This window comes from Pan troglodytes, chromosome 18 (assembly GCF_028858775.2).
Source record: "Pan troglodytes isolate AG18354 chromosome 18, NHGRI_mPanTro3-v2.0_pri, whole genome shotgun sequence".
NCBI classification, from domain to species: domain Eukaryota; kingdom Metazoa; phylum Chordata; class Mammalia; order Primates; family Hominidae; genus Pan; species Pan troglodytes.
The window spans coordinates 4,378,121-4,393,799 of record NC_072416.2 but is presented as its reverse complement, the minus strand read 5'-3'; the positions used below and the strand labels follow the sequence as shown (position 1 = coordinate 4,393,799).

Here is a 15,679-nt window from a genome sequence, read left to right as displayed (position 1 = left end):
AACTGGGTTTCACCATGTTGGCCAGGCTGGTCTTAAACTCCTGACCTCAGGTGATCCTCCCGCCTTGGCCTCCCAAAGTGCTGGGATTACAGGTGTGAGCCACCACGCCCGGCCTGCCTCTAGTTTTCAAAGCCTCACAGCATCACTTACGTGTGACTGTCAGTGTCAGTATTGTGTAAAATATAATGTGTGAATCAGTTTGCTCAAAAGCTCATCCTTAAGATGTTGGATGGTAGAACAATTTCCTGTCATGTTTATATGTCATGGGTTTTTATTTCTTGCCATGGAAGTTGAAAGTGGTGATGATTTTTTTTTTTAATTAATTTTTTGAGACAAGATCTCACTCTGTCGCCCAGGCTGGGGTGCAGTGCTGTGACCATAGCTCAGTGCAGCCTTGAACTCCTGTGACCAAGTGATCGTCCTGCCTCGGCCTCCCAAGTAGCTGGGACCATAGGCACACGTCACCACACCTGGCTAATTTTTTCATTTTTTGTAGAGATGGGGTCTTGCTATGTTGCCCAGGCTGGCATCAACCTCCTGGCCTCAAGCAGTTCTCCCACCATAGCCTCCCAAAGTGCTGGGATTACAGGCATGAGCCACCACACCTGGCCGTGGTGTTTGATTAAAAACCAGGCATCAGTCGGGTGTAGTGGCTCATGCCCGTAATCCCAGCACTTTGGGAGGCTGAGGTGGGTGGATCACCTGAGGTTGGGAGTTCAAGACCAGCCTGACCAATGTGGAGAAACCCCGTCTCTACTAAAAATACAAAATTAGCTGGGCGTGGTGGCGCATGCCTGTAGTCCCAGCTACTCGGGAGGCTGAGGCAGGAGAATCACTTGAACCCATGAGGCAGAGGGTGCAGTAAGCCCAGATCACGCCATTGCACTCCAGCCTAGGCAACAAGAATGAAACAACGTCTCAAAAACAAAACGAAAAGGAAAAACAGGCATCACCTCCTTGGTGTCTCATCCACATGAGCACCATGCTCTTTACTGACTGGTTGGGAAGGGGTGTGCTGGGCTGTGGGGGCCTATGGCCTGGAAGAACTGAGAACCTTCCTGCTTCTGCAGAGGGAAGGAAAGAGGTTCTGTTGCCCTTACTTGGAACTCCAGCCCTGGAGGCCTGAGGGTCTGGGCTGCAGAACTGAGATATTTCCTAGTTGAGGCAGAGTCCTGGTTCTGGCTGTTTTCATTTCTTTATTTTTTTGAGACAGAGTCTCACCACTATGTCACCCAGGCTGGAGTGCAGCGGCACGATCTCACCTCACTGCAACCTCTGCCTCCCAGGTTCAAGCAATTCTCCTGCCTCAGCCTCCTGAGTAGCTGAGATGACGGGTGCGCACCACCACACCTGGCTAATTTTTTTTTTTTTTTGAGACAGTCTTGCTCTGTCGCCCAGGCTGGAGTGCAGTGGCGCGATCTCGGCTCACTGCAAGCTCTGCCTCCTGGGTTCACGCCATTCTCCTGCCTCAGCCTCCCAAGTAGCTGGGACTACAGGCGCCCGCCACCACACCCGGCTAATTTTTTTGTGTTTTTAGTAGAGACAGGGTTTCACCATGTTAGCCAGGATGGTCTTGATCTCCTGACCTCATGATCCACCCGCCTCGGCTTCCCAAAGTGCTGGGATTACAGGCGTGAGCCACTGTGCCCGGCCTAATTTTGTAGTTTTAGTAGAGATGGGCTTTCTCCATGTAGGTCAGGCTGGTCTTGAACTCCTAACTTCGTGATCCACCCACTTCAGCCTCCCAAAGTGCTGGGATTACAGGCGTGAGCCACCACACCTGGCCTCAGTCATTTCTTTCAATGATTTTTTAATCATTTAAAGGTGTTAATCATTTCTTTAAAAGAATAACATTGTAACCACTTACCTCCAGAGTGCTGCAAAGGGTCCCTCAGGCCAGATTTCCCCTGGCTCCTGCTGGCCTCGGCCCCAGGGTTGCTGGAGGCAACAGATGCTCTTCACACCTTGCCGCATGTGTCTGGGAGGTGCCCTTGACCTTTTGGGATGGCCTGCCTACACCTGGGATCGCCCTGCAGCGCACACTCCCCGCCCCATTCTGCCCTGTCTGCCACGCAGCTGGAGCTTCTCCATTGAATGGACTCTTCCTCACCTGTTGATGACTGCCCTGATGATGAGATGGGCACGAGGTTGGGTTTTACTTTTTGCTGCTGTGGAGAGAGAGCCCTGGTGGTCCTGGGTTTGAAGGTCGTGTGTTTTGAAGCACGCGCCCTAGAGAAGCCGCCCCGGCCCCTGCTCCGGGACAAGGGTGCTGTCTTAGGACTGCGTTTTCACCTCCTGCGCCGTGGTGAGCTGCGTCCTCTCTCTCTGCAGACCAAGCTGTACACCCTGCCTGCAAGCCACGCCACGCGTGTGTATGAGATGCTGGTCAGCCACATTCAGCTCCACTACAAGCACAGCTACACCCTGCCAATCGCGAGCAGCATCCGGCTGCAGGTATGGTGGGTGGGGTTGCGCAGCCAGTTCCTGGGGGCCCAGCCAGGTATCCCCGTCTCGGCAGGTGCGGTTCCTGGAAGCTGCAGAGACGGCCCCAGGATGGGGCCTCAGCTGACCGTCCTTCCTCTGCACCCACTGTGGCCGCAGCCTCCCCAGTCCTGGTGTCCTTCCCTCTGCCTGCAGTCCACACATCTGTGGCTTGTCGCTCTAAGCCGCACGGTGACATAGGTTGGGGCAGAGAAAAGGACGCACGGCGACTTCCGGGGCAGTGCATGGCCCTGACGCTCCTGGTGCTGCAGAATCTGTGAAGGACCTGCAGCAGAGGGCTGGGCAGGTGGGCGGCACAGGGAAGAGCTGAGAGGGCAGAGCTGAGAGGGCAGGGCAGGGCTGGAGAGGGCAGAGCTGAGAGGGCAGGGCAGGGATGGGCAGAACAGGGCTGGGCAGAACAGGGCTGGAGGAGTTTCGCTGAGTTTGCGCTATGGATGTTGGCACCAGGCTGAGCACAGGTGACTGGGATGGGAGCCCTCCCTCCTAGAGCAGGTACTCTCTGGGGCCACCCCTGTGGCCTCAGAGTTCTGTTCAGCCTGTCGATGGAAGAAGTGGCAGGACTGGGAGCTGAGGTCCGCTTTCTGGCAGTTGGGGGCGTGTGGTGCTGCCAGAGGGGCGAGGCGCCCATCCCTTCCATCCCAGGCGGGCCCAGCTGTGGTGGTGGGGACACCAGGCTCTGTGAGCTCCGAGGCAAGGGAGGGAGGAGGCTGTGGGTGCTGGGCCTCCGGTGTCACCAGGACAGAGCCTGTGTCTGTGTTGGGACGTGGGTGTGTGCACATCAGCAGGTGGCCTTTTCTGAGTGCCTGTGGTGCTGGACGTGGGTCTGAGCAGGTGGGACGCCGCCTGTCCTGGGCCTGCACGAGCTTGGCTCTGGGTTTCACCATCCTCTTCCTGACAGGCCTTTGACTTCCTGTTGCTGCTGCGGGCCGACTCACTGCACCGCCTGGGCCTGCCCAACAAGGATGGAGTCGTGCGGTTCAGCCCCTACTGCGTCTGCGACTACATGTACGCGGGACCTCCCCCACGGCCCATGAGGCTCAGGGTGTCAGAGGCGCTGGGGCCGTGGTGGCGCTGTTTGCATGTCTGAGGGATGTCCCAGGGTTGGGAAGAGCCCCGTCTGTTCTGTGCCTGCTGCGGGGACTTGGCCTCAGCTGCTTGTCTTGCTTCTGCAGGGAGCCAGAGAGAGGCTCTGAGAAGAAGACCAGCGGCCCCCTTTCTCCTCCCACAGGGCCTCCTGGCCCGGCGCCTGCAGGCCCCGCCGTGCGGCTGGGGTCCGTGCCCTACTCCCTGCTCTTCCGCGTCCTGCTGCAGTGCTTGAAGCAGGTGAGTGGGGCCGGGCCAGGAGGACAGGGAGCTGCCACCTGCCTGCTGGGCCTCCCTCCCTGTCTGGCCTGTGGAGGGCAGCCCTCCCTCAGAGCTGAGCCTTCCCCCTTCCCCGAGCAGCTGCAGGGACAGAGGCCTGCGCTGGGCAGGCTCCCCCGGCTGAGAACGGGGCTCCATAGCCCTTGCCGCTGTCCAGCCACAAAGCAGAGCCTCAGATGCTAGCTTCCGCCTCTGTCTCCAGGGTCCAGAAGGCCCTGTCCTGATGCCTCCTCTCCTCGCAGGAGTCTGACTGGAAGGTGCTGAAGCTGGTTCTGGGCAGGCTGCCTGAGTCCCTGCGCTATAAAGTGCTCATCTTTACTTCCCCTTGCAGTGTGGACCAGCTGTGCTCTGCTCTCTGCTCCATGGTACCATGGCCGGCCTGGGGTTGGGGTGGGGGACCCAGTAGGGTTTTTCCCCAAAAGACTGCGAGCCTCTGGGCAGAGCGAGTGAGACCCTTCGGGCTCGGGCTCCGTTTCCCTCAGACTCAGCTGCACTCTGGAGCGCAGACTGTGCCTTGGGCAGGGTGGAGGGACCCCTGCCCCAGCTCGCAGCTTTTGGGACTGACGTCAGAGGTCCCCAGCCAAGGGCATGTCACTGAATGTGGATGTCTCCCATCTGTGCTTTTCCTAAGTGGGGCTCCCGTGCCGTTCACCTCACATTCCTGGTGTGTTACTTGGCAGGCACTCCCACCACTCTGAAAGGGAGGCCCTTCCTGGGAGGGAGGCAAGAAGGCTCCCCAGCCCCTTTGCCCCCTTTCCTGGGCCTGCGTTCCCAGGGCCTCCCCAGCCCCTCTGGCTACCCCGTGACCTGGCCGCTGGGGAGGGGTTTCATGCCTGGATTTGGCCATCAGCTTTCAGGCCCAAAGACACTGGAGCGGCTCCGAGGCGCCCCAGAAGGCTTCTCCAGAACTGACTTGCACCTGGCCGTGGTTCCAGTGCTGACAGCATTAATCTCTTACCATAACTACCTGGACAAAACCAAACAGGTAGGAGGTCAGAGCAGGACAGGCGAGCTTGATGGGGCCTGGGATTCGAGGGCCTGGCCCAGGTAGGCCCCACATTTTTCTCATAAACGAGTTTCTGCCAGGCCAGGGATGAGTGAGTTGGCTCTGCTTCCCTGGGTGGCTGCCAGATGCCCAGAGTGGGGACATCCGATTCCCTGGTGCTTCTAGCTCTCTTTGGGGCCTGGGAGCCGTCCAGTGTTCCCTGTCCACCCCAGACAGCATCTCTGCTCTCTGTAGAGCGTTGCCTGGCTTGTCCCTGCTGTCCCATGGGGCAGGTGGCCATGCCGGTTGGTGGAGCTGGGCTGGTTCTGAGGCGCAGGGTGGGCAGGCCAGAGAGTCTGGCTTCTGCCTCCCTCCACGCCCCATCAGGTGCCGGAAACTGTCCCTTCACCTGCGATCTGCCTCACGCCCCCGTCCCAGTCGCATTCTTCCACACCTCTCTTTGACATGGCCCTCCGGGACGAGGAGCTGGTGTCCTAGAGATTCTGGCCTCCGCTCAGGGCCATGCCCGCCAGGAGATGCTGACTCTGAGGCTTGGCCCATCTGTGCCCCTGGCCTCAGCTTCTGATGGTGGCCCTGTAGGGAGCTGTTGTTGGGTTCCCATCCCTCAGGCTCAGCCCCACCCTGTTGGGCCCCTTCAGCCCCTCTGAGAGGCTCACTGGGTCCTCATGGGTCTTGCCTCAAAGCATAGCCAGCCTTGCTGGGCTGCAGGTTCTGAGGCCTTACTGGCCCTCAGTGTATCCGAGGGGTGAGGCCGGCTTTGGGAAATGGAAGCTGTTCCCGGGACACTGCCTGGCAGGTCATCTGGCCCCGGGCTCTGCCTGACTCCGCTCATCTTCTGCTGTCCTCATGGAAGACACTGCCCAGGGTTGGTGTGGGATCTGGTGGCTTTGCCACTTCAGGCAGCACTGCCCCTTGCAACACAGCCAGCCTGTGAAGGGCCCAGAACCAGGGGATGAGAGCCCAGTGTGTCTGGGTTCTGTTGGCCTGTGGGATCGTGTCGGAATGCAACTGACCGGAGCAGTCTGCTGTGCAGAGTCTGCTCGGGTAGCTCAGCACTGCTGGCTCTGCCCCACAGGCATTCAGGGACTTCCTAAGCCTCGGCTGTTCTCCCGGTGGAGCACTCGAGGTTGGCGAGGGGGAGGCGAGGCTGCCTCTGCTGCAAGCGGGTGGGGCCTGAGGTGTCCTGTCTCCTGCAGCGCGAGATGGTCTACTGCCTGGAGCAGGGCCTCATCCACCGCTGTGCCAGCCAGTGCGTCGTGGCCTTGTCCATCTGCAGCGTGGAGATGCCTGACATCATCATCAAGGCGCTGCCTGTTCTGGTGGTGAAGCTCACGCACATCTCGGCCACAGCCAGCATGGCCGTCCCACTGCTGGAGTTCCTGTCCAGTGAGTCCCCGCCCTGCCTGCGCACGCACCCGAGTGGTTCGGGCTGTGTAACCTGTGCGGGCTTCTCTGGTGCCCTCTCTCAGGACTCCTTGGGGAACCTGGGTGTCTCGCCTTCTGCTGCCTCAGGGCCTGGGCGTCTCTGCCCGGCTGCCATGAGTGCTCTCCTTCCTGGCCTTGAGGGGCGGCTCCTCTCACCCCTCTAGTGTCCATGTGAACGCCCCTCCTTGAAGAAACCTCTTCCCCCCCGAGCAGTGGCCCTCCCCTGGTTTTGGGCCTCCTCTCTGTCCAACAGAGCACACGCCGCTTCAGGGGGGCTTTGTTCGCTTCCCCCAGACTGTGACTTCAGGAGCTCAGGTGCCTGTCCCTTCCCCTCACTGCCTGTGCGCATCTGGGCAGGCCCTCAATGTTGAGATGGCAGAAGGGCACCGCTGGGCCAGCACTTGGTGTAGAGGCTGGAGAGAAGATCGTGTGTGCTTTGTGGGCCACATGCAGGTCCTGTCGGTCTTTCTGTTTTGTTTATAACCCTTTAGAAGCGTAGAAGCCTGGCCGGGCGCGGTGGCTCAGGCCTGTCATCCCAGCACTGTGGGAGGCCGAGGCGGGTGGATCACCTGAGGTCAGGAGTTCGAGACCAGCCTGGCCAACCTGGCGAAACCCTGTCTCTACTAAAAATACAAAAATTAGCCGGGTGTGGTGGCGGGTGCCTGTAGTCCCAGCTACTCAGGAGGCTAAGGCAGGAGGCAGGAGAATCTCATGAACCCAGGAGGCGGAGCTTGTAGTGAGCTGAGATCACGCCACCGCACTCCAGCCTGGGCAACAGAGCAAGACACCGTCTCAAAAAAGAAAAAAGAGAGAAGTGAGGCCGGGTGCGGTGGCTCACACCTGTAATCCCAGCACTTTGGGAGGCCGAGGCAGGCAGATCATGAGGTCAGGAGATCGAGACCATCTGGCGAACACGGTGAAACCCCGTCTCTAGTAAAAGTACAAAAAAATTAGCCAGGCGTGGTGGCGGGCGCCTGTAGTCCCAGCTACTTGGGAGGCTGAGGCAGGAGAATGGCGTGAACCCAGGGGGTGGAGCTTGCAGTGAGCCGGGATCGCGCCACTGCACTCCAGCCTGGGCGACAGAGCCAGACTCATCTCAAAAAAAAAAAAAAAAAAAAAAGAGGTGCGGAAGTCTTTCCTCACGGATCACACAAATGGTAGGCCACAGCTCGAATTGGCCCAGGAGCTGTGGTTGGCTAGCCATGGGACGGAGAGTTGAGGCCAGGGTCGGGAAAGCCACGTCCGTGTGGTCGTGGCCTTCTCTCCTCTGCAGCACCCCATCGCTGCCGTGGGCAGAGCAGCCGTGTTGGCCTTCAGAGGCGCTGCACGGGACCCCGGCTCCCCTGACCACCCTCTTCATTACCGCAGCTCTGGCCAGGCTGCCGCACCTCTACAGGAACTTTGCCGCGGAGCAGTATGCCAGTGTGTTCGCCATCTCCCTGCCGTACACCAACCCCTCCAAGTGAGTGGTCGTCCCAGGCCCTGTGCCTCCCAGCCGTGGCCCCGGCCAGGCCTTGCGGCAGAAAGCCCTGGCAGCCTTTGTCCCCAAGGCCTGAGCGCCTCGGTTTTTTGCACTTCATGCCCTGGGGATGTTTCCCTGCTGCCAGGATGGAGTGCCAGCCCCCTTCTCATCTCAGGTTTAATCAGTACATCGTGTGTCTGGCCCATCACGTCATAGCCATGTGGTTCATCAGGTGCCGCCTGCCCTTCCGGAAGGATTTCGTCCCTTTCATCACTAAGGTGGGCTCAGGGCCCGTGAAGGCTGTGTCTCTTGGTAGGCCAGGGCTTGCTTTGCCCTTGGCTGTCCATGGTAGGGCAGAGTGACAGGCAGGTAGAGGGCAGTGGGAGGGTGTTTGGGGCTGTGCCTGTGGCGCTGGGGGCTCTGCTGGGCAGCCTGCAGGGGTTTGATGTGCGGCAGGCATTGAGGGGTGGGAGCTGGGTGCTGCCGCCTTGCCCCTAGCCTGCAGCTTGTCCCTGGCCAGGGGGCACCCCGCAGGCCTGGTGAGGGCCTCCACCCCCCATTGCCACCCCTCACTGTCTGGGTGTGCTCACTCTGCCAGGGCCTGCGGTCCAATGTCCTCTTGTCTTTTGATGACACCCCCGAGAAGGACAGCTTCAGGGCCCGGAGTACTAGTCTCAACGAGAGACCCAAGAGGTACGGCCTGCGGGGGTGTGCCTGGAGTCGGTGTGGGGTGGGGAAGGACATGGGGCTGTGGCCTGGCTGACGGTGCCTCCAAGTCAGTGAGTGGAAATGGGTCCTGTGTGCCCTGGAGTATGTGAGGCAGGGCAGGACCTGCAAGGGCCGCTAACACCCCTCAGCCCCTCAGCAGGTTGGCTGTGGTGGCCTGGGTCCTGGCCGCGTGTGCCACAGGCACCTACTTGTGGAATTGGGGGTTGGGGTGCAAGCTGTAGGCGCCTGAGCCCCTCGAAGGAGCCGGCCTTGTCTGGAGCTGCCCCCTCCTCTGCAGCCCCCAGCCTGCTGCTAGCCGGGGACTCTGCTTCATCACTGCCGCCTTGCCGGATCGCAAAGAGCTGAGCCGGCCTCTGTGTTCTTGTTTGCATTTCATTTGAACGGCTTTCTCCTCCTGCCCCCCACCTTCCTGCCCGAGCTATTTTGGCTTTCCCTAGATGGGAATACGGCATTTTCCAGCGTGACCTCAACTCGGAAGCTGTTCTCTCCAGCCCCTGGGGTCCGGGGGCCAAGCTCGGCCATTATGGCCAGAGACTACTTTCTGGGGTCTTGGTCTCTTTTCCTAGTGACCTTCAGGGCCTGGCCACTGAGGCCTCAGTGCCTCCTCGGTCAGAGCTGGGCGGTGCCTGCCTTCCGCGGGTGGGTGGGATTGCCTGGCCAGCACAGCCTGGAATCTGCCGTGGGGGTGACCCACACACGTTTAATTTGCACTGACGTTTGTTTTGGTGTCATGCGTGAAGCCTTACTTGTTCTCAGTCATGTTTACCAGACGTATTATCATGCATTTTTGTTTTCTGTCTCTTCCCCGCTAACTGCCCTTTGGCATGGCTCTTTTTGCTCATCTCACCCGCGGGATCTCTCCATCCTGACCCTGTGGCCTGGGACCTTTCCTCCTCACCCCTCCACTGGCTTGTTCTCCCCTTCCCGGGAGCTGGGCTCTCTGGGGCGTTGGGGCTCCTTCCTCACCCGATAGTCTGAGGATAGCCAGACCCCCCAAACAAGGCTTGAATAACTCTCCACCCGTGAAAGAATTCAAGGAGAGCTCTGCAGCCGAGGCCTTCCGGTGCCGCAGCATCAGTGTGTCTGAACATGTGGTCCGCAGGTAGCGGGACTGTCGGGTGGGGGGCACGGACCCTGGAGCTTGGCCCCGTGAGCACCTGGGTGGCAGTGCATGGGGCTGCTTGCATGACCTCATCGTCTGCCCGTGTCCGCCCTGGCCAGCCCAGGGGGAGCCGGTGACGAGGGGTGGAAAGGTTGCATTCTGTCCCCAGGCCCCGTATGAGCACGGGCTGGCTGCACGCATCCCCAGGCCCCCTCGGGGTGCCGCTCCGAGAGAGCCAGGCGTGCCGGGCAGCAGCCTCCCCAGGCTGTCCCCAAGGGCCGCAGTGTGGGTTGGGGGAGACACCGCTCCTGGTTTTGGCCTTTTCGTATTCTCTAGAATGGACGTTTTTCTTCGGGCTTTCTTCTCAACAAGGTTTATTTTTTGTTGTGGCTGAAAGGGAACAAGGGGCATTTGTGGAGGGTGCTGGGGTGGGGCAGCCTGGGAGGGCCTGGGTGGGGGCTAGGATCCTCCAGGGCATGGGCATGGGCCTGGGCCCCAGGCCATGGTCTTAGTTCTCCCTGCAGTGTCTGGGTGCAAGTGTGGGCTCTCGGGCTCTCGGCTGTCACCTGCCTGTGGGTCATCGCTGCTGGCACTGGCAGAGGGGATACCTGTCTCCTCCTGGAAGCCCCTTGTAGGCCTAGGGGTCCCATGGCCCTCAGTCCATCCACCTCCTCACCTCAGGCCGGCCTCTGCTGGGTGGGACTTGGCCAGGGGTTGGGGTGGTAGGGGTGCTCGGTGAGGCTTAAAGCCATTTTCTAGCACATTCTGTATCATGAGCAAAATATTGCCTAGGGGCTATGAAATTTGTATCAGAATGAACCCCCATAAGCCTCTTCCCTGTCACTGGGTGTGGAGCTCAGGCAGCTGCTCGCCTGCCTGAGGGTGAGGGTGGAAGGCCACATGGGGATCCCAGACCTCTGTGTGCTTGCCGGAGGCAGCCTGCGGGCAGAATGCAATCTGGGCCTGTCTGTGTGGCCTCCGCCTCTCTGCATGACTACACCGTTTCGCCACGAGGCCGTAACCTAGTGCTCCCGTGGGCTTCGGTGAGGGGGATGTCGGTCTCTAGCCTCCTGAGTCTGCTCCGACCAGTAGGCCTGGTCTTCCCCACCCAGCGTCTCCCCGTTCTCTGGGACAATGTGGTCCACGTGATTCTCAAGCTGAGGCTCGCTGGGCCGCCCACGCCCTGTTGGGGTCTTTCCGAGCGAGGTCCTCAGCCGTGCATGCATTGAGCTTTGGCCCTTGGTGATAGGCGGCTCGGCCTGCCCTACCTGGCACCCTGACCCTGGTCACGGCCTCTCCCTCCAGCAGGATACAGACGTCCCTCACCAGTGCCAGCTTGGGGTCTGCAGATGAGAACTCGGTGGCCCAGGCTGACGATAGCCTGAAAAACCTCCACCTGGAGCTGACGGAAACCTGTCTGGACATGATGGCTCGATACGTCTTCTCCAACTTCACGGCTGTGCCGAAGAGGTCCAGGCGGCACTACAGGGCTGGGCGGGCCTGCGGGAGCTCCACGGGCGAGCTGGGTTTCACGCTCCCTGTCTTCTAGGTCTCCTGTGGGCGAGTTCCTCCTAGCGGGTGGCAGGACCAAAACCTGGCTGGTTGGGAACAAGCTTGTCACTGTGACGACAAGCGTGGGAACCGGGACCCGGTCGTTACTAGGCCTGGACTCGGGGGAGCTGCAGTCCGGCCCGGAGTCGAGGTGACTGCACCTTCCTTTCCTCCGCGCCTGCCAGCCTCGACACCGGCTGTCCTGAGCCCAGGCCCACGTGGCACCCTCGTACCAGCCTGGGGACTGAGTCCACCCTGTGCGTGGGATTCTCTTCTCAGCTCCAGCCCCGGTGTGCATGTGAGACAGACCAAGGAGGCGCCGGCCAAGCTGGAGTCCCAGGCTGGGCAGCAGGTGTCCCGTGGGGCCCGGGACCGCGTCCGTTCCATGTCGGGTGAGCCTTGGCCCCAGCCACTTCCACACAGGCACCGGGGCTCCCTCAGTTGCTGCTGCTGGTCCCAGTGTTCAGGAAGGCCCCGAGCCCAGGGGCCGGGGTGGCTGGCTTCAGGCCCGGCCCACGTCCTGACTCTGGGGTGAGGCTTCCACAGCTCACCCCAGAGCCGTGGCGTGGTGGAGTGTGGCCCACTTGCTGCAGAGGGGCCTGCTCTGGGTGCTGGTGTTTCCTGCGGGTTTTCAGCTCGGCTCAGTCCTGGAGCCCTTCTCTGCTCCAGCGAGCCGTGGTCTGACTGCAGGACAGGTTCTGGGTCCCTCCCTGTGGCCCTGGGTCCACTGAGGCCAGCACTGTGGTGGGCCCTGCCCCAAGGGCAGAGCTGCCACCGTCTCTGGCTGCCTGTGGCACTAGCTTGCCAGGCTCGGGGGGAGCATTCAGCTTGAGGCTGGTGGTTTTGCATCAGGTAAGTGGTGGTCACCAGTCCTCTGCCCTCTTCTTCAGGGGGCCATGGTCTTCGAGTTGGCGCCCTGGACGTGCCGGCTTCCCAGTTCCTGGGCAGTGCCACTTCTCCAGGACCACGGACTGCACCAGCCGTGAAACCTGAGAAGGCCTCAGCTGGCACCCGGGTTCCTATGCAGGAGAAGACGAACCTGGCGGCCTATGTGCCCCTGCTGACCCAGGGCTGGGCGGAGATCCTGGTCCGGAGGCCCACAGGTACTGGGCGGGGCTGGCTTGAGCGCCATCTTTCTGCCAGTCACCCACAGAGCTGTGGACACTCAGGGGCGATTGCAGACTTGGCCCTCTTGGGGTATTTGGGGGTAACTTTTGTTTTTTTTTTTGAGACAGAGTCTTGCTCTGTGGCCCACGCTAGAACGCAGTGGCCCAATCTCGGCTCACTGCAAGCTCCGCCTCCCGGGTTCACGCCATTCTCCTGCCTCAGCCTCCTGAGTAGCTGGGACCACAGGCGCCCCCCACCACGCCTGGCCAATTTTTTTGTATTTCTAGTAGAGATGGGGTTTCACTGTGTTAGCCAGGATGGTCTCAATCTCCTGACCTCGTGATCCGCCTGCCTTGGCCTCCCAAAGTGCTGGGATTACAGGTGTGAGCCACTGCGCCCAGCCATTTGGGGGTAACTTGTAAGTCTCCAGAGGTGAGCTGTGAGGGGCGATCCAGGTGGCTGAGGTGGGGCAGGGGCCTGTGGCGAACCAAGTGGCTTCCATGGCAGAGAGTTCCCCTCCCCGCCTGGAGGCTGCAAGTCCGAGACCAAGGTGCTCCTCGGCAGGAGGTGCTCCTCAGAGGCCTCAGTCCTTGGCATGCAGATGGTTTTTTCCCTGCGTCCTCACAGGCTCTTTCCTGGATGTCTGCGTGTGAATCTCCTCTTGGGAGGACCCTAAACCAGGCTTAGGGTCCGCTCTGGTCCCTTGCTAGCCGTAATTAGCTTTCTGAAACCCAGTCTCCAGAGACAGTCCCGTTCTGAGTTCCTGGGGTTGGGACTAAAGCATACCAACATGGGGGCACAGCTCAGCCTGTTCCCAGGGGCAGAGGGAGCCTCCGCAGAGGCCCAGAGCCCAGGGGCGCCTGGGTGTGCTGTGGCTGAGGGGTGCAAGGAGTAGGGGTTCCAGCCCTCGTGGAGGCCTTGGGTCCGGACTGTGAGGCTGTGGGCTGGAGGCTGCTGCTCTGAGGTGCCTGGCCGAGCCTGGCCTCGAGGCAGGGGCTGAGGGGGGCAGCAGGGTGGGTGGCCGTCAGAGCAGCGCTGGCTCCGACATCGTGGTCCTGAGGATTGTGGGAGGGAGCATGAGGGCAAAGCCAGGGCCCAGGCCAGGAGGCCCCTGGGGGGCCAGAGATGGGTAAGGGGAGGCGCTGGCCTCAGGCCAAAGGTGCTGCCGCCTCCGCAGGGAACACCAGCTGGCTGATGAGCCTGGAGAACCCGCTCAGCCCTTTCTCCTCGGACATCAACAACATGCCCCTGCAGGAGCTGTCCAACGCCCTCATGGCGGCTGAGCGCTTCAAGGAGCACCGGGACACAGCCCTGTACAAGTCACTGTCGGTGCCGGCAGCCAGCACGGCCAAACCCCCTCCTCTGCCTCGCTCCAACACAGGTGAGTGGCATGGCGGGCCTTGGCACGGGCTCTGCTCCCACTGGCCTGGTGCTCCTGGTGACGGCAATGTGGCTCCTCTCTGCTGAGGGCGCCCACACGGCTGGGAGTGGTCCCTGGCCTGCCTCAGCACCATTGTTCTCCGGTGTTTGGGAGGAGGCTGACCCGTGGGAGGTGTCTGCCCTGCTCAGGAAGCTGGGGCTGGCAGCTTCAGAAGCAGTAGGGGCCCTGTGGAGCCTCTGCCCAGCACGCTCCGTGGGGAGTCCAGCACTGCGGGCTCCAGGAGGCTCTGCGGCAGCCTCCCTCCCTGCCTGGGCCCAGGTTTGGACACCTGAGCCCGCCCGCGCACTCTCGGCCCCCACCCCACTCGGCACCGTGCTTCTCGCCAGGCCCTCTGGCTCTTCCCTGTGGCTGCAGATGGCACTTAGTGGCCTAGGACGTCTATTCACGGGAGGAAGGAGGCACTGCCCTCCTCAGGTCTGCCCAAGCAGCTTGTAGCTAGCGCTGGGCCCCGTGCGCGCCCCTGCCGGCCGCTGGCCCTGCCCTCTCTCCTCTGCAGGCACGGGGCCTGTGCTCTCTGCTCGACCTGTGTGTAGCCCCTCCTCCTGCTGACGTGGCCGCACACGGCCTTCCCTTGCAGTGGCCTCTTTCTCCTCCCTGTACCAGTCCAGCTGCCAAGGACAGCTGCACAGGAGCGTTTCCTGGGCAGGTATTGCCTCTCAGAGGGAAGCGGTTGGCTGCAGAGCGCCACTCTGCCTCATAGGTGCTGTGCTCGTCGCCTCATCCGCCCACCCCCATGGTCCGTCTGCCTCCATTGCCCTGGGGAGCAGGTCCCGACTCGCATGAGGACGTCTGTGCAGAATGTCTTTGGCTTGGCCAGTGGGATCCCCTTGACTTGGTCCCTTTGTGGATGAGCCCTGTTGCCACGCTGTGCAAGCACTCCCGGCCCAGCTTCAGGCCTGAGGGGTGGGGGTGGCCTAAGTCTCCATGGTGACATCAGCTGAGCTGCAGACTCTGATGTGTGGCAGCTGTTTAGGGGGAAGCCCACCCCTGGGCCTTCACTGAGCGGGCCTTGCCCTGGCCTTTGGTGGCTCCCCTGGCCTCTGGAACCCACAGATGGGGCTGCCTCAAGTCCCAGGTTGATCAAGGGCCCTGCAGACCGACCTCTGCCTGTTGCCCCCAAGCCCTGGTGGGGAGTGCTGTGACCTGCATGGTGCTCCCCTGCCAGGTCTCCACGTGCAGACGAGCTGGTTTGGAAGGGCTGCGTGGGACGGGCCCTGGGGCGGCTGACTGCGCGTGTGCAGGGCTGTGTGGGCGCCCGGGGGCTGTGATGGTCCCCTCTGTTGCTGCTTCTACTTCCTCTCCCTCCGTCCTGACGCCGGCACAGGAAATGCTGCTTTGGGACCTCCCACCCTCTCTCCTTAGCGTCCCCAGCTGTGGGTCTGGCTTGGAGTTGGAGGGTGAGCCTCTGCTCTTGGGAGCAGGCTCCCAAGTCTGTTTGCAAACAGGGAGTTCCCCCACGTCACGGAGTCTCCGCAGCTCTCCTCGGTTACGAGGGCTGGTTTCAGGCTCCCGCCCTTTTAGAGCTGAGGCCCGTCGGGCGGAGAGCGTCTTGCCCCTGCCTACCTGGAGGCACAGGGGTGGCTGCTGGTGGACACTAGGGTGGGCAGAGCCGATTGCCTGCCCAACCCCCGGGCACTCATGCAAGAGAGGCCTGTGTCGGGGTCACGTGCAGGCCTTCCCAGCGTCCTCCCTGCCCGCTCGGTGGATGGCAGCAGTAAGCAGAGCCCTGGGGAGGCTCGCAGGGCTGCTGTCCCTCTGGTCAGGAGAAGGCTGGTTCTCGGAGGCCACGTCAGGGCCAGGGCCTGGCCCAGCCCCACATCCAGCAGCCCCGTCTGTGTCCTCCCAGACTCCGCCGTGGTCATGGAGGAGGGAATTCCGGGCGAGGTTCCTGTGCCGGTGGCGCCCCCAGGGTTGGAGGACGTCGAGGCAGCGCTAGGCATGGACAGGCGCACAGACGCCTACAGCAGGGTGAGTGTGGCTCAGAGCCTGGAC

The 15,679-nt window shown here is 61.5% G+C and overlaps 1 protein-coding gene across 15 annotated transcripts in view; it reads left to right on the top strand.

The window, feature by feature from the left end:
- Positions 1-15,679, top strand: part of TSC2 (TSC complex subunit 2) — a 39,702-nt gene that overhangs the window by 19,151 nt on the left and 4,872 nt on the right. For 3 of the 15 annotated variants that reach the window (XM_024350033.3, XM_063796470.1, XM_024350036.3), the window contains 17 exons: positions 2,332-2,454; positions 3,401-3,507; positions 3,675-3,825; positions 4,107-4,229; positions 4,715-4,849; positions 6,067-6,256; positions 7,664-7,757; positions 7,933-8,035; positions 8,356-8,450; positions 9,460-9,588; positions 10,894-11,058; positions 11,138-11,290; positions 11,419-11,531; positions 12,030-12,242; positions 13,424-13,627; positions 14,265-14,333; positions 15,534-15,655. In XM_024350033.3, coding sequence (XP_024205801.1) covers positions 2,332-2,454; positions 3,401-3,507; positions 3,675-3,825; positions 4,107-4,229; positions 4,715-4,849; positions 6,067-6,256; positions 7,664-7,757; positions 7,933-8,035; positions 8,356-8,450; positions 9,460-9,588; positions 10,894-11,058; positions 11,138-11,290; positions 11,419-11,531; positions 12,030-12,242; positions 13,424-13,627; positions 14,265-14,333; positions 15,534-15,655 — 2,289 coding nt within the window. The remainder of the gene's footprint in view (positions 1-2,331; positions 2,455-3,400; positions 3,508-3,674; positions 3,826-4,106; positions 4,230-4,714; positions 4,850-6,066; positions 6,257-7,663; positions 7,758-7,932; positions 8,036-8,355; positions 8,451-9,459; positions 9,589-10,893; positions 11,059-11,137; positions 11,291-11,418; positions 11,532-12,029; positions 12,243-13,423; positions 13,628-14,264; positions 14,334-15,533; positions 15,656-15,679) is intronic. The other 12 variants (XM_024350041.3, XM_063796472.1, XM_054668705.2 and 9 more) reach the window with 7 other exon arrangements.